The 21,357-nt window shown below is 34.4% G+C and overlaps 2 protein-coding genes across 2 annotated transcripts; one reads left to right on the forward strand and one right to left on the reverse strand.

Moving 5' to 3' along the window:
• The first annotated feature begins 46 nt into the window (after positions 1 to 46).
• On the forward strand, positions 47 to 12,849 carry LOC128181177 (mitochondrial potassium channel ATP-binding subunit-like). The gene is made up of 18 exons (XM_052849483.1): positions 47 to 206; positions 1,761 to 2,079; positions 3,689 to 3,844; positions 4,245 to 4,390; positions 4,731 to 4,806; positions 5,098 to 5,238; positions 6,185 to 6,270; positions 6,762 to 6,859; positions 6,945 to 7,050; positions 7,161 to 7,233; positions 7,388 to 7,507; positions 7,793 to 7,865; positions 7,961 to 8,094; positions 8,390 to 8,461; positions 8,897 to 9,075; positions 11,500 to 11,558; positions 11,652 to 11,740; positions 12,072 to 12,849. Exons 1-18 carry the CDS (start codon positions 166 to 168, stop codon positions 12,183 to 12,185), a joined length of 2,082 nt encoding a protein of 693 aa, XP_052705443.1. The 5' UTR covers positions 47 to 165; the 3' UTR covers positions 12,186 to 12,849.
• Positions 12,850 to 16,530: 3,681 nt separating this feature from the next.
• On the reverse strand, positions 16,531 to 19,172 carry LOC128188546 (DNA-binding protein D-ETS-4-like). The gene is made up of 4 exons (XM_052859657.1): positions 18,357 to 19,172; positions 18,039 to 18,236; positions 17,351 to 17,677; positions 16,531 to 17,210 (listed from the first exon to the last, which is right to left on the reverse strand). The coding sequence occupies exons 1-4, from the start codon at positions 18,868 to 18,870 to the stop codon at positions 16,900 to 16,902; spliced, it is 1,350 nt and encodes a 449-aa protein (XP_052715617.1). The 5' UTR covers positions 18,871 to 19,172; the 3' UTR covers positions 16,531 to 16,899.
• Positions 19,173 to 21,357: the final 2,185 nt, after the last annotated feature.

The raw sequence follows: 21,357 nt of genomic DNA on the forward strand, positions 1-21,357 counted from the left end.
TCGTCTTTTACACTTTAACATGTTAGGAAGTTACACCAGAATTCATGATTCGAAAATAACAACCACCTGACTCTGTATCAATGGCTGCCCACATGAAATGTTTCATATTGACCCTTTTGGACATTTAGATAACTTGAATTACATATTGGAAGACAGTCTGAGATAATGGCCTTATTTTTCAGATTAAAAACTCCATGTCTTTTAAGGTAATGCGGACCTCATCAATAATACTAGATACAAGAATACTATACATAGAAATCAACTGTCATCGTGCACAGTAATCCGAGATTCCTCTGACTCTAAACCCGCTTTTATATTGTGACATGTGTCTCCCCCACACAGATTACATTATAAAAGTGGGGGTAGAGTCAGAAGAATCTCGGACTAACATAACAGTTTTTCAATTTCCATAGTCTTACCAATAATTTCATATGATTCAGTTCGAATACTTATGTAAACCTAAATGGCCGGTTGCGCATCTGTAGTTTAGGTAAGTACAGCTCAGATTCAGATCCGCGGATCACGTAAGCCGGGTTTAAATGCCAGGTGAGTTGGAGTTACCTGAGTAGTGATTCCATTGCACGCTTTAAATCTGAACTAGACTTATCTGATCCAAACTTACAAAGAGGAGGATGTCGAAATCGTGCAAATCTCCCAATATTACGGCATTGGAAAAGACAATTTTATTAGAACTAATTGATTCCAGGAAAGATATTATAAAAGATATATAAAGATTTGTACAGACAGAATCCTTCATCTTGTTTAATGGAAGAAATATTGAGTTTATGCAAGTATGTATACAGTACCAATCAAACCCAACCTAACACCTGACCAGACCCCAACTAAACTCTGAGTTTACTCTCAGGGTTTACTCTGGGTCTGCTTTTTTTGAAAATTTGCATCCACTAGTCTGGGTTTAGTTTGGGTCTACCTAGGATTTACTTTGGGTTCACTCGGGGTTTGCGTCAGGGGTCCACTTTATGCACTGAAGTGTGAAGCAGACCAGCAGTCTTTCATCTTGCCATCTTACCACCTGTAATTCCCACCCCTTTTATGTTTCAAATACACATGTAGCATCTGCTTTAAGGGGTCTACCGGTACTTCAGATCGGGGTTTAATTTACTCTGAGTCTCTGTGTCTACTCTGGGTTTACTTTAGGTTTACTCAGGGTTAGCTCTGGGTCTCCTCTAATAAACCCGAAGTAAACCCCGAGCTTACCCTGAAAGTACTTTAATATGTTAGGTTGGGTCTGATGGGTGCTGTATATGTTTCTATACTAAGTTTATGACAAATCAGACAGGGATTTTAAACCAGGCTCCCTGAATCTTTGATATACACCTGTATATCTCAACTAACTGGGCTATCTGGCATCAGTAATTTAACTGGTCTGACCCTCATAATTCTCCCCTTATACATGTATGATCTTCCCCCACATAGTTCAAACATCTCATCACACCAAATGTAATGGGATCAGATGGGAGGAATAACAACAGACAAAATTGGGATTGTCACATTCCTTGCTTCTTCAATGACCAACCGATCTTTCTGGCCCTATAGTGATAGAACCAGTCTGACTGGTATACTGTGGCAATTATTATGTGTACTGTAAGAATTATTGTTGCAAACCATAGCTGATGCAAAGATAGTATATTGTACAGCTCAATTTTTATAAACACATTTTAGAGATTTCAACACAAGCTTAGAAGTTTTTGAAGAAAAAATTTCAAAAAGTTAAAAAAAAACTCTTTTTTTAATTGTAGATTTCTACACCAAGTGCCGCTGTCTTCACTGAAAATCCACCCTTCCTGGATACAGAAAACTGGGACCTTTCTAAACAGCATCAAATTAAAGTGGTCTCCTAAACATGGGCAGTGTATAAAGTATGCCCTCTCTCTCCCCGTTGGATATGGACTAATAACATTCAAATTGCACCCTAAGACCGCCCTCTGTGCACCCAAGGTCAAACATTCACGTCTTGTTAAGGACGATGGGGGAGGGGGCTCCAACACAAAGTTTGACTGGAAACAGTTCTTCCAGATGTTGGTCCCGGAGATGTGGTATTTACTGGCAGCAGTGATAGTAAGTTCTTTGCCTATTATAGGACTTCATATTATCATTTAGAAGTTAATTCAATTGACATCATCATTACTGGTTGATTTTCAATCATTGTTTTTTAATTGACATCATCATTACTGATTGATTTTTAAGCTCACCTGGGTCAAAGGCTCAAGTGAGCTTTTCTGATCAAGGTTTGTCCCTTGTCTGTCATTGTTGGCATTGTTGTTTGGGTTGTTGTTGTTGTCATAAACTATTCACATTTTTATCTTCTTATTCAGAACCACTGGGCCAATTTCAACCAAACTTGGCACAAAACATCACTGGTTGGGGGATTCAAGTTTGTTCAGATGAAGGGTCATATCCTCTATAAAGGGGAGATAATTAGGATTTATTGAAAAAATGGTGGTATTGTTCCAAAATCTTCCCAAAAACGATTTAGCCAGAAAAGCTCAAATGTGTATGGAAGCATCCTCAGGTAGTGTAGAATCAAGTTTGTTCAAATAATGGTCCCTTGGGGTTGAGTGGGGCCACATTGTGTACGTATGAATATACATATACTAGTTATATATAGAAAAAGTCTTTAAAATCTTCTTAAAAACCATTTGGCCAGAATAGCCTTAAGTGTGGAATCATCCGAAGGTAGTGTAGATTCAAGTTTGTTTAAATCGTGGTCCCCATGGGATGGGTGAGGCCATAATGGGGGGGGGGGATAAAGTTTTACATAAGAATATATAGAGATTAAAGTCTTCTTCTCAAAAACTATTTGGCCAGATAAGCTCAAATTTGTGTGGAAGCTTCCTCGTGTAGATCTATTCCAGTTTGTTCAAATTATAATCCTAGCGGTTGGGTGGGGCCATAATTGGGGGGGGGGGTGAAATTTATATATAAAAAGATATAATGAAAAATCTTTAAAATTTAAAATCAAGAAAAACTAAAACTTGTTTAAAAGCAAAGGTTGTGCAGATTTAAGTTTGATAAATCATGATTTCCTGGAGAAGAGTGGGGCCACAAAGGGGGATTCTTAAATCACTGCTAATGCAAAGGAATAGAGAACAATCTTCTCTCACAAATACTAAAACAACAAAAGGGCTTGGTATTTATCATAAAAATATGAAAACATAAAAATTTTTACCTTACAAGGATTCTGGGGTTTAATAATTTCTTGTTAGCATAAATTTTCTTGGTTATTTACACAGGGGCCAAGCCCGTTTTAACATTTATTTCAATGTAACCATAAATAAAGTTATGGTTACATTGAAATTAATGTTAAAACGGGCTTGGCCCCTGTGGTTATTTACATCTAGTCAAATTCACAGATTTGATAACATGGATACAATCGTGTTTTAAAATAGTCTATGAAAGATTTGAGCCCTCTGATTATTTTGTCACATTGAACAACCACATATTTTATATATACAAGTTTACTTGAACAAATAAAACATATTTACAATTGTTGCCAAGCTCTCCTCTGTCATTCATTCCTCTCACAAACATCTCTCATTAAATCTTTATTAACTAATAAAAAATCAGAGAATGACAGCAGCGATATGTCATCACTTGATGTGCATATGACATAGTATTACACTGATAAATTTACACATGAGTTAGTTCACACGACTCCTATTTATAGGCTGCAGTGGCTGCTGCATTAGTTAACATCAAGATTCCCCTTCTGCTGGGAGATTTAGTTAATGTGGTGTCCAACATGACTAAAGAGACCACCACTGACTTCATCAATAACCTCAGGATACCTGCCATCAAACTAATGATGTTTTATAGTCTACAGGTAAAGTATAATGGTACATACTCCCCTGGAAGACATCCTTATGTAGCCTTTTAAACTATATTCAGTGATGTATTAACTGTATTTAATAAATATACATGTATATCTTAATTTTTTGTACCATGGTGTTTGATCTGTGGCTCATTTTTTATCTCTGGCTCATTTTTGCGAGAAAGATGCTACAGCTTTACGCTGTATTCACAAAATCTGAGAATTTGCTCTTAAAAATATTTGAAACACTGAAAATTGTAGTTTTCTAATGAAAGTTTAACTCAAGATATTAATTAAGACTACACATTCTCAACCTTAGCCATAATGTATTCAACATTGAAAGTAATATTTTCAAAAATAAATGATTCAGCTGACTTTATATAATGTAATATAATATATATTTCTTTCACAGGGCCTTTTGACTTTTATCTATATATCCTTACTATCAACTGTTGGTGAAAATGTAGCAGCTCAGATGAGAATAAAGCTCTTTGACTCCCTTCTACGCCAAGATGTGGAGTTTTTTGATACACATAAAACTGGCGAGTTAGTAGACAGGTTAGTGACAGATTTGTCATCAACAAGTAAATCTCTATATATAGATGTATAGCAAAACGTTGCAGGAATCTGCTTTCTCATCTTTTGGATTGATGAGACAAGAGGATCTTCATTAGGTTACATGAATGTTCAATTTGATTTGAACAATATTTATATGTATAAAAATCAGGACTGAATGTCAAGTAAAGGTTATTTCAGGAATTCATATGTACCCAAAATGTGGGAGAAATTGAAGTTTAGCGCTTCTGTTTTTTTCAAGCTTTGATTGCTGTTTTTTTATCCTTGATGATTACACCTGTAAGATATGTCTGTGATGTTTTTATTTTGATCACTCAAACAGACTTACCTCTGACATCCAGGATTTCAAGAGCTCTTTCAAGCTGTGTATATCTCAGGGACTGCGAGCTGTCACACAGGTCAGTGGATACATCATTCCATTTCCTGTTTTGTCAATTTTTTATGTGTTCAGATGTTCAATATATAGACTCCTATTTAGACAAATTGTTCTACACCTCACTTTAAATATGTGTAATAAATTTCTTAATAGAAGAACAAGGGCTGTTTTTGTATGACTACCTTTTTGACAAAGCTTGCATTTATAATTTACCTTTTAAAACAAACAGTTTATAAACAAATTGGATATCTACATTGAATATCACCCCACGCCCTGTGTCTGTGGGTTACGTGTGATATCTGTCTGTTTTCAGACAATAGGCTGTGTGTTCACATTGTATGCCATATCCCCCAAACTGACGGTTCTAATGGTGACTGTGATTCCCGCTGTAATAGGAGTCGGGACTATGATGGGATCGGGATTAAGGGCTCTGTCTAAAGCAGCCCAGGATCAGGTATGTGTAAATCATGGATTAATTACCAAGGGAATGCAAAATATAAGCATTGATAATTTATTTTTGACGTCATCATGAGAATAACTGCCGTCAGTAAGCAGACAAATTGTCATAACGCGCTAACGCGCCTTATTCAGTTTGTGTGCTTAACTGACGCCAGTTATTGTCACGACGACGTCAAAAATAAATCATTCAATGCTATATTGATCACCAAGAGGAAATAAGTTTAATTGAGATATTTGTTTGAGTTTGATGCTTTACGACTAGAAGAAGTTTAGCCTTTCTTTTTTATATGCCACCAAATAGCAAGAATCGTGTTATTATGCAGATAAATCATACCATAAAACATCAAAACATGCATATGGTCCAGATTATCTTGTTATACTTTCATGTTAAATACTGAAATCTGATTGGTTAAGACGCAGTTAATAATATTGTCTATTACCCTCAGCGTTAGCAACGCACTTAGCAACGGGTAACATTAAAAAATGTTACATGCGCGAAACTTATGCGCGTATGGTTCGCTGTAGAATTCACGTTATTCCTATATAAAAGCAGTAAAATTTTCTTAGAAATTAAGACATTCAGTATAACAAAATAAATAGTGCCTGTTTGGGAGGATAACAGTTGAAATTGACACCCCTCGAAAACCATTGTCAACCTCCGCTTCGCGTCGGTTGACAATGGTTTTCTCGGGATGTCAATTTCAACTGTTACCCTCCCAAACAGGCACTATTTATATTATATTATACATGTAACATGTACTTGGTACCATCTAAATACAACCAAAATTGATGGGTAATTTAATTACCTTTTTATGTTTGAATGCAGTACAGCCTTTTGACAATGAATTGAGACAGGTAACTTAACCCTTATGGCGATACAGGTGTATCATAGTTGATACACTACTAGAAATATGATTTAATATTAATGTATGTTCTTTCAGGTTGCTAAGAGTACAGCAGTGGCTGACGAAGCTCTGGGGAATGTCCGCACTGTGAGAGCTTTTGCCATGGAAACAAAGGAAAATGAGTAGGGTTCTTACTCTTTTCCATAAAGAAAGAAGAGAATTACCAATTTACAAACTAACAATGTTGATACCTACCAGTCTAAAATTTGTTGTCATTAAAAATATCACATTAGCAAAATTTGTTAATACGGTAAACCACATTTACAATGAAGTGCCAGGAAATGGTGAATTTATTTTGTTATAAGCATAATTTGTTATATCCGTCAAGTTTACAACATGTAATTATATCTCAGTTAAAGAAAATGAATTCACTGTAAGCGTCAATTCATTACATGTAAAAGAGTGTTTGCTATAACCATGTTTTCTTATAACCATGTTTTACTGTGTATGTGGTGCAGGATTTGTGATGGGTAGAAATATTTTAGAACATTTATGTGTTCTTATCCATTGGAACATGTACATGTAGTTTCAAGCAATATTTATGTTTCAAGCAATATTTATGAAGTTTTGGTGTGGTGATTTTGCAATTTATTCAACTTGTGTTTCTTTATAGAATATTCAGTCAGCAGGTGGAGCTATCAAAAAAGATGAACATTAATCTGGGTTTAGGCATTGGAGCTTTCCAGGGCCTCTCAAATGTAGCTTTGAATGGTAAATCTGGTTTATATCTATAGCATTTATAAACTGAAGTATAAAATTTATCTTGGATTTTTAAAACATTAACCATTTCTCCAAGGTATTGTCCTGGGGACCCTGTTTGCGGGAGGATACCTAATGTCAGGAGGGGAAATAACTGCGGGTGACCTGATGTCTTTCCTGGTGGCCTCACAGACCATTGAAAGGTATCTAGAATTTTCTTTACTCTAGATCAATATGACTATCCATGATCTTGCTTCAGTATTGCATACTGGTATATGTTTTGGTATATATTTTTCTTTTCTTTTCTTGACAGGTCTTTAGCACAAATGTCATTTTTGTTTGGGAATGTTGTTAAAGGAATGAGTGCAGGTGCTAGAGCTTTTGAGGTAAGTTGTACATGCATTTTTGTCCATAAGATGTAAAATATTTAATTTTATTGAATATTGAAAATGATATTTTTCTACAATAATGAGGTACTGATAAATGAGAGTTTGATATAACATTTTTATGATTTTTGATATCTACTTAATATTTTTGCAGTTTATTAATAATGAGCCCAAAATTCCAATCAAAGGTGGTAAGATAATACCTTACTATGCCATGTACGGAGATGTCGAGTTTGAGCATGTCAACTTCTCCTACCCAACACGAGCAGGACAGGTACACTGTAGTCTCGAGTTGTTTGGTTAGGCTTGGAGGTTTCTCTTTGCAAATTAGAAGACTTCAGTTAGTTTTTAATTAATTAAATCCAAGTTTTAATTTTGTAATAATAAATAATTTTTTTATATTCACAATGAGAGAAAATGTCTATAGAACATGTACATTTGTTAATACAATCATGTTTTATGTTCTCTTGTATATCGATTATGTGATTGATTGATCATTCCAAATTAAAAAGTTTTAATAATTATCTGTCTATTTCCTGCCTGTTTGTCTGTATTATAGAAAGTTTTAAAGGACTTCAGTCTGAAGGTTCCTAGAGGAACTGTGGTAGCATTGGTCGGACTCTCAGGGGGAGGTAATTCATTAAGTCGATTTATGAGTTATCTTTCCTGTCCCACTTTCACGTACATGTTATCTCAGTCTGTTGACCTTTTATTTCCCTCATCCTAGGTAAATCTACTTTGGCTGCTTTGCTGGAAAGATTTTATGACATTGATGAAGGAAATATTAGAATAGATGGAGTCAGTTTGAAAGAACTGGACCCCACATGGTTGAGGGGTAAAGCTATAGGATTTATTAATCAGGTACGCAGTAGTCATGTCATCCAACATTAACCATCTGATGAATATACTGATGTTTTACATATATACAGTGCATTATTTATTACAGATGTCAGAATAATCTGATATCAGATAATAAGTTGAAATCAAGTGAGAAAATGCTAAAGAATGCTGTATATTCAGAATTAGCAGCCCCTTTCTTCAAGCTCCTTTAAATTGCTCTCCGCTTTTGTACACCCCTATTTGTTGTTATTTTTCATATGCTGTAGTGAGTTTCCCTTGCTATTCATATACATGTTCTTCATATTTTCCCCTGTAGGAACCAGTGCTGTTTGCCACTTCTGTCATGGAGAACATCAGATATGGCCGACCAGATGCCACGGATGTTGAGGTACGAACTAGACTGATTATCATGTGACTTACCGGTTCAGAACTGGTGTCTGAACCCAAAATGTGCTTTTTACTCATGTTCCTTTTGTATATGTTGCAATATACATGTAACCATGCATGTTTAATGTTTTTTAGGATACTGTATATGCATGCACTAATTCTAAGAAAGTTGAAAATAATCCTTAGTAATATCTTGTCAAGTACCTGGTATATGATGGTTATTTTGATCAGTTTATACCTGATGTATATGATATTAAACCTGGTTTGATCTACATGAACTTTATATCTTTTAGTTTCATATCATATGAAAGCTTTAATCAAATCTAAAATAAAAGTATTGACTGTTTCTGTATTATACTATAGGTAATGGAGGCGGCCACTATGGCTAATGCTTATGACTTCATTCATTGTATTGACTATTTCTCTATTGTATTAGGTGATTGAGGCTGCCTCTATGGCTAATGCTGATGGCTTTATCCGGTCTTTTCCTGAGGGGTACGATACCGTCCTTGGTGAGCGAGGGGTTACGGTCTCTGGGGGACAGAAACAGAGAATCGCCATAGCCCGGGCCCTCATCAAGAACCCCTCCATACTGGTGCTGGACGAGGCCACAAGGTACCACCTCTAGATCTCCTAGTATCACTGACTGGCTAAGATCAACACACGTACATTGTACTGCTTCCCTAACTTACTCATTACACCCCATCAACATATAAAACACACAGTACCATTATGATAGTACCATATTTGGAACCACTGTACCATAGTCTTATAATGTTATATTTCATCACTGTATTGAGTTTTTTAGGTCACCTGAGTAAACTCAGGTGACCTATTGCTCTCCGTTTTCTTCTGTCGTCGTGCGTTGTGCGTCGTGCATTTACTATTTTACATTTTTAACTTCTTCTTAAAAACTATAAGGCTAATTGCTACCATTTTTGGTATGAGGCATCTCCATGGTAAGAGGAATCTCAATTGTGAAATTCGTGGCTCTGCCTCATCTGGGGCACCACAAGTGGGGCCAAATATGCAAAAAAAAGCCAAATTTTCAAAAATCTTCTTCTCTACTCCCACACATGTGAGGAAAAAACTGTTTGCATGGTTATGATGTCCAAGAAGCCCTCTACCAAAATTGTGAAATTCATGACCCATGTGTCAGGGGTTCAGGCTCTAGGGTGGGGCCAATACAGCCATATAGTAAACATGTATTAAGTCTTAGAAAATCTTCTTCTCTGCTCCCATATATATTTGTTAAAAACTAAATGCAAGATTATGATGTCCATGAAGCCCTCTACCAAAATTGTGAAATTCATGACCCCTGTGTCAGGGGTTCATGCTCTAGGGTGGGGCCAGTATGGCCATATAGTAAGAATGTTTTAAATCTTAAAAATCTTCTTCTCTGCTCCTACACATGTGGGCAAAAAACTTAATACATGGTTATGATGTCCACTTACTCCTCTACCTAAATTGTGAAATTGGCCCCTGGGTCGGGGTTCAGGATATGGGGGGGGGGGGGGGGGGGGCAATATGGCAATTTGTTTTCCCTTGGACTGAAATGTCACATTTTCATTGGTTTAAACATAGCACGTGATTGCCTCATATATCTCTATATTTGTTCTGTGAGAAATAATATTAGGCAATATGGCCGTCATTGGTCGACGCTTCGCTTACTCATAAGTTCTTAAAGTATATAGGGTTGTTGCCCTTTGAAATTCTTTAAAATTAGAGTAGTTGCCCTTAGAATATTGACGTCACATTGTTTTGTCTGGAGCAGAACAAAATGGCAGCGTCGAAATTTGCTCAAATCTCTGCAGAGGAAAGGGAGAAAACATTTGAAATTGAATAGCAACAAAACATTGTAAGTGAACATGGGTAAAGCAAAGATTTTGAAAGAGTATTTGAAAGGTGAGATAAAAATTTTGAAGAGTTTAAATGACTTAAATTGGACGAGATGTAAGGCATCTTGTACATGGCTTTGCGTAGATCATCGCTATTTGTGAATAAATATGTCTCTTGATAGTCCTCCAGAAAACAAAACACTTATTAGGTTAGTTACTGACTCACTACGGAAATATATTGGGTTGATCAATCTCATAGAAGGCTCGGCTTCGCCTCGCCATCTATGAGATTGATCAACCCAATATATTTCCGTAGTGAGTCAGTAACTAACCTAATAAGTAATAATAGTGTTAATGCATATAATGTTTAAAAATTTTCTTCTCTATTCTCACACATCTGTATAAAAAACTTACTTATAATTTTGTTTACCAGGAAGTCCCCTACTGAAATTTTAATTTTCATGTCCCTTGGAGGATGGGTTTTGACTCTAGGGCAGCTAGGGCCAAAATAGATTTGTAGGTGTTAATGCATATAATGTTAAAAAATCTTCTTTACTTCCACAAACCTGAAAGAAAAACTGAATTCATGGTTTTGTAGACCAGATCTTTAAGTTTTTCACCAAAATTATAGGTTTCACAGTTCTTTGTGAAAGATTTCAGGCAGGGATGTGGTCGTCATTACAAATTTATAATTTCTCTACTCCAGAATGAAACCTAATTAATTAAATGCATATAAATATGAGACTCCTCAACAAGTTTGTGTATGGGTTATATGCTACTCAGGTGACCGTTAAGGCCAATTGGCCTCTTGTTTAAATATGGTAATTATATTATCTTGTACTGTAAACAAACTTATAATTGTGTGTAAGAAATTTCAAGAAGCTGGCAAGAACTTCCTAGTCACAAATACTTCTTGCTGTCAAACCAGTCATTAGATGCATCTCTTATCTGTCTATTAAAGTATAACCACAATGTACATAGTCTCTGTCATGTAAAATTAGTTGCTGCAAAAAAGCTCATAACTGATAAATTGTGGAATAAAGTCAACACTAAAAAGTTGTTTACGGTATAAGATACAGAAGCATGATCCTCCTCTCTAAGTTAATATCATTTGTTTTCCCCTGTCATTTCCATCACTCAAAATACCTGTATTTACAGTAATCAGTGAGTTGATGATTAAGATGTTTTGGTCTGTTTTCAGTGCACTGGATGCAGAGTCAGAGCAGATAGTGCAGGCAGCCCTAGATAATGTTGTCAAAGGTATGTTGGAGTTAGTCTCCATTGCTCTTGTTAGCTCAAAGAATTGAGAGAAAAATAATATATATTATATTTCCAATGGATTTTTTTTTCTAGGTAGAACCGTTTTAATCATTGCACACAGACTGAGTACTATACGAGATGCTGACATTATAGCAGTTGTGTCAAATGGTCAGATAGTTGAAGTAAGTCACCCTCACAAATACACTCAGTACTTTGATACAGTACCTCAATACCTAATACAATACCTCAATACCTGTAATTATGTAATATGTTAGTTCTCACCATATAACAGGGGGTTTTCTCATATTGATTTTGTAAGGTTCATAGCTTAAAAATGTAATTCAAAAATGTAGATGTTTTTTTAATTAAAAATAAGTCATTAAATGAAATTTACCGGGTACTTCATGTACATGAAATTGAATACAGAAAAATGGTTTATTAACTTCTGTTACTGATATTTACATGCAGCCAACTTTAAAACAATATTTACTTTTCTCTCTTTCTGTGCTGTAGCAAGGGAGTCATGATGAGCTAAGGAAAAAGAAGGGTCTGTACTGGGAGCTGATCCGTAAACAGGAGCTAGAGGAGGAGATCCAAACCCACCAGTGGGGCCGGCCTGAGTTCTAGACAACGCCTAGTTATAGAGTGGGCAGGCCTAAGTTCCGGAATGCACCAAGTTGTAAAATGGGCTGATCTAAGAATTAGACTGTGTCCAGATATCAAATTGGCAGACCCAATCTTTCAGAAAGAGAGAGAAAGAGAGAGAGAGAGAGAGAGATTAATTTTAAGGTAATTCTAGACTAACAATTGGGGATGGGGGTTGGGGGCATTGAATGATATTAGTTCTAGTGGAATCATGTGACTGAGTTCAGAACTGTAGAAATGCATCCATTAAATGGGGACATAATTATATTGAATGGTGCTACAGGGTTCTAAATCCGCCATTGTGCACATATATTAAATGGAATATGATATGATAGCCTGAGTTTTAGCCAACAGGAGACAAGGTTTTTAATTCACACAGTGCATATTACAATATGTACAAGAAAGATTGAGACCCAAGTTTGAACTAGAAGAACTGTGAATAGCCTCTAGATGGAATGTGATTAATTCCTTGAAAATGGCAAATAAATTTGATGTTTGTATCTATAATTATGGAAGTCAAAATTTTGCAAGATAATTTTACAGATATTAAATTCTTGCACGGATTCTTTTGTACATTAAGGTGAAATGAATGTTATTTGAAGAAGTGATTTAATGATTATTTGTTGTGATAAATGTGACTATATACTGTAGTTATTGAGTTTTTTCTTGAGTCATCGGTACATGTAGTGAAGGCTTTAATTTACCCTTATGATGGAAAATAATTAAGACATGGATAGTTATATTTTGGGTGTCTTAATTTGTAGAATGCCTTAAATGTAAAGATGACACACTGTATATATATATATAGATTGAGCTGCGTCCTGAATTACATTCACCTATACTCTGCTCCAAGATATTGATGCAGTATATTTTCCTTTGTTATAGGATATTCATAAATATCCCAAGGTTCAAACTACATTCATTCACAAGAATGAAAAAGTTTCAAGTCTCCTCTTTTGAAACACCCCCTTTATTTTGTAAGACTGAAAAAGACATTTATAGATAAAAAGTCTATATTTTGCTTTGAAAATGACACATGCATGAAATAAACACAAGTCATAATGTTAAAGAAGAAGTGCGAGATTTACATGTAAATCTTTGTAAGAAATCTACGTTCGATCTCGTCAATTGCAATTTTGCGGTATTTGTAATGTAGCAGTCGTAAATGAATTAAACAAAAGTTACATGTATTTTTTCTTTAACACCCAAGGTCTCTTACAGGTCAGTTAATTTTAACAACTCTTTAAAACCCGAGTTTTACCTTCGTTTTTTTTTTCAAAACTAATTATATTGGACAAACTTCTCTAATATATAAATATAAGACCAATGGCTACCTTTGATTTTACATATTACGTTGTACATATATTTGTATTTGCAGGTTTGTAGTACGATTAAGCAGGCAGGGTGGTCAACAAACTAACCGTCAGATCTACTGAATACATACATATTTGTTTCGGAGATGGGTAGCTACAAATATTGATAGTTTACATAGATAATTGCCAATTAAGATCATTCTCTCTTTTCTTTGTTTAACTGAATCATTCGGTAGAATCACGGTTTGTTCTAATTTCGTTGTTTCCCGCAAACATGCCAAAGGTCCGCCTCACTCGCGGACGTCCTGAAGTTGGTTGACCATCTTACGCGAGCGAGTGTGAAGAGATGCTAGGTACATGAACGATATCGCGATTTCTGCCAAGTAAACATTGCGTGTTAAGTTGGACACGATTCAGTTGCATGAACACTGTGTTAATTTCTTTAATATCAGTTATTCAGCTTATTGGAACAAGAATGTTTCCAATATATTAAATCGTTTAATCTATCCATATATTGTATACTGCTTAAATTGTTCCACCTGTATTCATCTACAAGTATCTTGTTGTATGCTCATCATTTATATTTATAAAAAATCATAATAACAAAAGAAAAAAAATATTATAAATACATGTACATGTATGTATCAAAGCAAAAACTCAGGTATAAGGTAACTCAACATGGAGTCTCCAGATCTTCCTTAAAATCTAAAAAAAAAAAAAAAAAAATTTATTATTTTAGCCATAAACTATCGTTTAGTGAATAAAAATCGTATAGATTATCTTTTAGCTTAAAGTTCAATAAAACTGTCTTTCTATAGATAATTAAATATATTTTCTTTTTAATGGCCACGATCGGTTCGTTTTTACAGCATTGGTAATCATACATTTTTCATATAAAACCGATAATGTCATACGTCATAAGTATTTTCCAAAACAGTTGATTTTAATTACCCTTAAAAATAAATTGTGATTTTCTTCCAAATCTATGGCTGAATTTTAAAGGAATTTCAAAATGATAACCTTAATAATCGCAAAAATCATTTTTTTTATAATAAAATTATCGATTAATTTAGTTTCGCTTATATACGAATTTTCAAATGTTTATATTTGTAAATATGCGGATATTAGTATACGTTTTAAACAATTATCTATAAAATTCATTTCTAATACATTACTTTAACCATTAGAAATTTAATAAAATACGTGTTGCTATTAATTTTAGAGATTTGTTCTACAAAAATATCTTCATTTATTGTTTAATATCAGTCACTAGCGTGCCCACGTAGCCTTAAATTTTACATTAACTTAATTTTTAGCTCAAATTAATATTCAGTGAAAAGGGATGTGTATGTTAAAACATAATATTTGAAGCTAAACATTGTATAATATTTAAAGAGTTGAGGTCACTATTAGTAACGCAGTAATAAAATCAAAAGCGTGGGCTAGTTTCTTGAATAAATTATCTATAAATTTCTTGAATAAATTAGAAAATAGGGTCGAAAATGGAACATCGCCTACGATACTAACCCACTGATATGTTATACATATAGGTACATGCATGTAGAACTTGCGGTTTTATTAGAAAAATTAAATCAACTTTACAATAATTCTGACTTCTTTTATTTAAAAAAAAACCACACATGTCCGGATGAAATGACAAATTTAATTATAAATATTAGGTTGTTATTTGTTATAGTAGACAATAATGTCCAGATCCGGCTAGATTTTTTTTTAAAAAGTAAATGATTGTCTCAACCCTGTGCTGTTTTTGTGCCGCCTCGGTAGCAGTGACGGGGGTGAAAATTTGAGACCTTCGCTCGGTGATTAAACATTTTAAAAAGTATTTAAGGAGTGTATATTATGTAATACATAAGGCCGTGTTAGTCCCGGGGTTGAGAGCTAGAAGAAGGAATGACTCTAGGATTGATATCGTCATCATTTTTGGAAGAATGGGCTCCGAACCCGAGTAACACCGAATTAATTAAGTGACCGAATAGTATGTCGTTTGAAATTTCGGTCATCGAGGTGAACAAAACCATGCCGTTTCTCAATTTTGTCTCCATCTCAAAGTAAAATTTTAAAACTTGTTTTATTTTGATTATTTACATTGGACAATTTTTGCCATAGATATTAATTAATTTCACACAAAATGTAGTATTTTAGCACACTGTCAGAATTAGCAGTAGATGTGTGCTGCAATAATGTTTGAAATCAATTATTTGTTATACATTTTATGCAATTTAATGGAAATGCCAACTATAGACCTTTTTCTTTTAAATAATTAAGTTGGTTACTCTTAACCTACTCCATACAAAGGTCAAACATATGCCAGCATTAGGAAGACTCATTACAGTATCGACTGTTCTATTGGTAACCAATCAAATTTCCGTTGACAGATCATAGTCTTAATGTAAAATATGGTTGGTTTGTGTACACTCGAAGGCTATATTTTTTATTAAGATATTCAGGAATGAAAATATCAAAGTTTGCAATATTTCAGTTTCTTTGGTGTATATTGTATGTTAAGGTCAGACGCGACTTATCTTCCATTTTTCCTATTTTTTCTTATCTCAACAATGTGAAGATTTTCATTAAGTAATTCCATAATGTCATGTTATATGATACATTTTTTATTTAGATATTAAGTGTTCAATTAAAAATATATACCATGACTTTGTTTATAAGCATTCAAATGCATTTTGCATGCTATAATGACGAAAATTATCAATATTCTTGCGACAAAATAGCTTGATAATGTACTTTGAATTCTTAGAAATTAACAGGTTTACATGTTAATATATAAGGAATAACAGATAAAGGAAAATTATATAAAATTGAGGGGTGTCTCGTGTGTCCTGATTTAATTCAAATAGGTGATTAAAAATGAAAAAAAAATAAATTATGCTAAATAAGTGTTCATGAATTGATGATTCAAATTAGTAGCAAAATAAAATAATTGTTGGGGGGGGGGGGGGTACAGGGGAAATATTAATCCTAGAAAAGAAACAAAAATGATCATTTAATATATATTTCTTTTATTATAGTTTGAAATACATAACAAAAAACAATCATGAGATCAGTACATAAGTTTCAAGTCCTCAAGTATTGCCGTGCATTTTTTTTTAAGTCAGATACTTCTCGTCGGCATACACAATGCATTGATTTATTTCATCAACGCGACTGTTAAGTAATATTGTATTTAATACACAGTTATCTATTCAGATTCCCCACGGTGGGAGTGAGTGTAACACCGCGGCGTGGACTCTGTCACTCTGATATGTGGTGGGATAACTCATAGGGGGCGAGCTGGAATTATCACAGGAACATTGACTTCTATCACAACCAGAACTAGTATTATGCTGTTCGTTTGATATCATTAAAAATCACAGATAGGCGGGACAGAATTGGTAGACGAGACGTTTGGAATTAGCAGTCTTTTTAATAATTCCTTTGCGATAATACTGTCGTATTGAGCGACTCAATTTGTCATAGTTCATGGCGGGTCGGTTTTTCCTTTTACCCCAGAGTTTGGCCACTTTCGGGGAGTCCTCAATCTTGAAGATTCCTTCCTGTCGGTTTACCCAGCGGATGTATCTGTCGTATCTCTCCGGCTGAAGAAGTAGTTCCTTCAGGAACCGCCAAAGATGGATTGTTTGCTTCTGTTGGCATTCCACTGGATAGCCCGGCAGATCATCTATAAGCAAGATAGTTGACGTCTTATTGTCTACCTTATTTTTGCATTTTTGACCATTAAACTTTACAGTTAGAGGCTTATGGGAATAAATAAATTTATATATAAACTACTTTTACCCAGATATACATCATAAAATTTACCAGTTTGTGTGAAGGGCGTATCAGAGTTGTTATCGTAAAAATTGTAATCCGTGTAGCTGTAGTAATCAGAATAGGAGGGAATAGCCTCGTTTTGGGATGGATACTCCGGATGGAAGCCCACGGGCTGCTGCATGACGGGAGGGGAGGGGTAGTCGGAGCCGGCCGACTGGTGAAAGATATAGTCGTCCCTTCTCATCATGGCCCCCGAGGTCTCGCTGCATTCGCTGATAGTGGGCGAGGACACACTGTTGTGGCGATAACTGTTGTAGTAGTAGTTGGAGGGAGGGGGTCCAGAGTGCTGCTCTCTTCGTGCGCTTAATTTACAGGCTGTTAAAGAGAAATTGGTTTGTGTTTATTAAGTGGCTAGAAAACTGACCAGAGAGAGAGAGAGAGAGAGGGAAGAGGGAGAGAAGGGAAGAGGGAGGGATGGGAGGAGAGAGAAAGATAAAAATATTAAACTAAATTATTTATTAAAGTACTTGTACTTTTTAAAATGGGGTTATCTGCTAATCATTTCAGACTTTTTGCAATTGTTATTTTTACACTTTTCTCTTTATTTAAATTTAACTTTCTACATTAGATGTATTTTCTTATTTAGCTAATAATAAAAATATATACCAGCATTCAAAGTAATATGATTCTGATTTTGAAGTCAGTACTTGTATCTCAGAATTTTAAAGCAACTCACCATTTTTCCAAACATCAAGCTGAGCGTGGAAGTTCGGGCCAGCATCCTTGGATTTCTGTTTGAAATCCTCCAGGGTGAGGCGACAAAGCTCCTCCCCCGACATGCGGAACCTGTCCGTAATTCCCTGAGGGGCACCAAACTGGTCCCCGTACCACACGATCCATTTGTTTACTTCTTGATTCGTCCATTTTGTTGGGTCTTTAATAGATAATTACTAAATTTAGAAATAAAGCAATACAACTATTTAAAGACACATTATAAATTATGGAAAAAACCCACATTTTTCCTTTTAGGTATATATAAGTTAATTTTGTGTACCTGGACATATTTCAAGAATGTGACAAATATGGTCGATTTCCTCTTGTAATGCCTTCAGAACAGATTCTTCGAAGTTTTCCGATTGTTGTACCGGCTGAGTTTGGGGAGGGAATCCAGAATGTTGTGGGGGTAAAGTAGGAGAAATATCGCCAAAGTGAGTGTCCACTTTCAACCCTGGTTCTTCAAATATCCTTGTTGAATTCTGATAGCTCCTTGGGTCATCGAAAATGAGGGGTGGCGGGGACCGATCAAAGCGTCTTTGAACCTGAACCTCAGAAGGTCCAGAAAACAAAACAGGACTGGGATTTTGCTGCATCGGCTGAAGAAGAGTGTAACAAGGACTGGAGTTCTCGTAACTTAGAGGTCTTTCTTCTGATGACATGATTTCGGTTTTCACTGTGCTGTAGGTCACGTGACAATTAGCACCTCCTCCAGGTAAATGTGTGTCCTCCATGAGAATCGACTGAACGAATCTTGGATCTGGAGATGAGGCTGCGATTGCAACAGACGACATTTCCACGATGTTGTCCAGGGTAGAGATGCGCGAGGAATGTGACAATTATTACTTATGATTGATTTTAAATAACGGTATGTAACCACGTGAGCTGACCGGAAAACTTCAACATGCCCTCTTGTCATAGGAGAGCGGACATTTCCGGACAATTGACTTGACAGTGCATTGCATCTGAAGCACAATATGTAAGACGCATTCCTTTAAATGTACACGGCTTAATCTGACTCAAGACAATCACCACATTAATTCTGTCACTGGTTCTCTCTGTCTTTTCATACTGATGACGTTTCCTTCAACAGCTTTATTATATACCGGACCAATTTTTATATACTCTTCCATTCCTCTGATACATATTTTTTGAACAGGATTCTACCTGATTCGTCACACACAAAAGCGTCCTTGATAATTTATCAAAAGATGACAACTTTTTTTTAATCTTATCGCATCAAAGTTGTGAAATCACTTTTATTAATTTGAATTAAATCTAAATATCTTTTGAAATCTTCTTAGGGCTAATTAACAAAATTAAGTAAACTAAAACATAACTTTTTATTTTAGATTTTAAAAAGATGACGTTATATAAAATAGACTTTTTAAAAAATGGAATCGAAAGATGGTATATTATGTATTTTAAATTACTCAGTTTTAAAATATTGCAATACAGATTGTAGTATCACAAAATATAAAAAAAAATACACAAAAAAGAGTTAAAATAAAAATTATCATTAATTGTTAAACAGTCTATTAATATATTTCGAACAATTCCAAAGACAAAACGGAATACAGATATAATTTTTGATATTTTTAACTGATAAAGATGAAAAAGTTTTTGAAGAAAAATATTCTCTTGAAGATAAGGCATATTCGATATATGATTTACATATAATAATATGAATTAAGTTTATCCTGAATTGTATGTTGTATCTTTGTATGACAACCCAACCCCCAAAAAGTTTCTTGTTAATCATAAACAAAATATTTTCAAATAAATATTTAACAACGACTCTTCTTTACGTCCATGAATCAAGATCTGATTGAACTAAAACTTTTTATAATACGTACGTTAACTTTCATTTTTTTTTTTTTTTTTTTTTTTTTGGTATATTTACATCTAATATATATCATTTTTGTTACTGAAATCTTTTACGATACTAGGGTTTGTTTCATGTTTGGATGAAATACGCTAAGTGGCTTTGGACAAGATATTATAATTGTAAGAAAAAAACCGCATGACAATTTTTACTTATGAAATGTCGATTTTCTTAACATAATTATTGTATTTTTTTATTGAGTAAATGAAAATAAACATGTTGGATGAAGAAAAATTGATAAATGATGTAATGAATTATATAAATGATGTAATGAAAAGCTGTAATACTTTCTCATATAAACAAGAAATGTTAAGATGTTAAAAGTGATAACCACCTGTATACATTTGTATAACCCTTCCTGTTTTCTCTATAATTTTCTCTTTTTGCGCAGAACGATACTTATGTGCAAATCAATACATCGTCAACGCTCTTAAGGTTTTGTCTTAAAGTCTTGTGGCAAAAAATCAACATTTCAGATCATCAGATACAGAAAAAATTGACAAGGAAACATGATGTGTATCTAAAAACTTGTCGGATCTAACCTAAGCTGAACCAGTATTCAAGATCTATCCTGAATATGATTAAATGGTATCTCTGATTTCCCTAAAGTTCAGGAAAATGCGTATTTTAGAACGACTTATAACTACAAAGAATAGATTTTGTCAATCACTGGCTAAAAATAATGGAATACCTTAATCTACAGAGCCAATCAAAATACAACGTCATTGGCATACATTTGCAGCGACATATTTAGAATTAAACTCACTTCCTTGCATTAAGATAACGAGTTTAAATATTATTTACGTCGATCAATACATAAATATAAAGGATTTGGCATAAAGTACGATGCTAATCGAGAACACTTGACTTTCTGCAAAAAAAGCAAAATTTTGTAATGTAATGTTTAGATCATTTTAGAAGGAGAAGCGAAGGAGACGAAGTGACCCTAGTCTTGCCTTGGATGGTAACTTTGTTTTGAAAATTAAAATAAACAATTACACGTATGTTATATTTGATTTCACCTGTCAGCATGCACGGTGTCGTTGAAACAAGACGTGAATAAGCAAATGTTTTCATACAAAACGGCTTCAATTTACATTGTAATTCTTGATTGTAAATCTAATTAATGTAACAATTTTTTTTTTATTGTGATAAACAGGTTGAACGAAAGCGTATACGGCGTAATAATGCTCTCACATAAAGTGCAAGCCCTCGGGGCATTTTTCATAACTGCTCTATTTTATATTGATTGTTGTTGAACATTTGAAAACGGTTGTAAACAAATGCTTAATATTTCGTAGTTTATTTAACGTAGTAGTAATATTAAGCACTTAATTAAATGTCTGTGAATACAGACCGAGGTATAAGTAAGCAAGCTGACAAATGTTTCACATAT

The sequence above is a fragment of the Crassostrea angulata genome, chromosome 1 (genome assembly GCF_025612915.1).
Source record: "Crassostrea angulata isolate pt1a10 chromosome 1, ASM2561291v2, whole genome shotgun sequence".
In the NCBI taxonomy this organism is placed as follows: domain Eukaryota; kingdom Metazoa; phylum Mollusca; class Bivalvia; order Ostreida; family Ostreidae; genus Magallana; species Magallana angulata.

Coding starts and splice junctions, on each gene's coding strand:
- LOC128181177 (XM_052849483.1), top strand. CDS start 166: ATGGCCTTATTTTTCAGATTAAAAACTCCATGTCTTTTAAG. Junction 3,845..4,244: donor TGATGTTTTATAGTCTACAG/GTAAAGTATAAT, acceptor TTTCTTTCACAG/GGCCTTTTGACTTTTATCTA. Junction 5,239..6,184: donor CTAAAGCAGCCCAGGATCAG/GTATGTGTAAAT, acceptor ATGTTCTTTCAG/GTTGCTAAGAGTACAGCAGT.
- LOC128188546 (XM_052859657.1), bottom strand. CDS start 18,870: ATGTCGTCTGTTGCAATCGCAGCCTCATCTCCAGATCCAAGATTCGTT. Junction 18,237..18,356: donor CATTCTTGAAATATGTCCAG/GTACACAAAATT, acceptor TATCTATTAAAG/ACCCAACAAAATGGACGAAT. Junction 17,211..17,350: donor TACGCCCTTCACACAAACTG/GTAAATTTTATG, acceptor TCTTGCTTATAG/ATGATCTGCCGGGCTATCCA.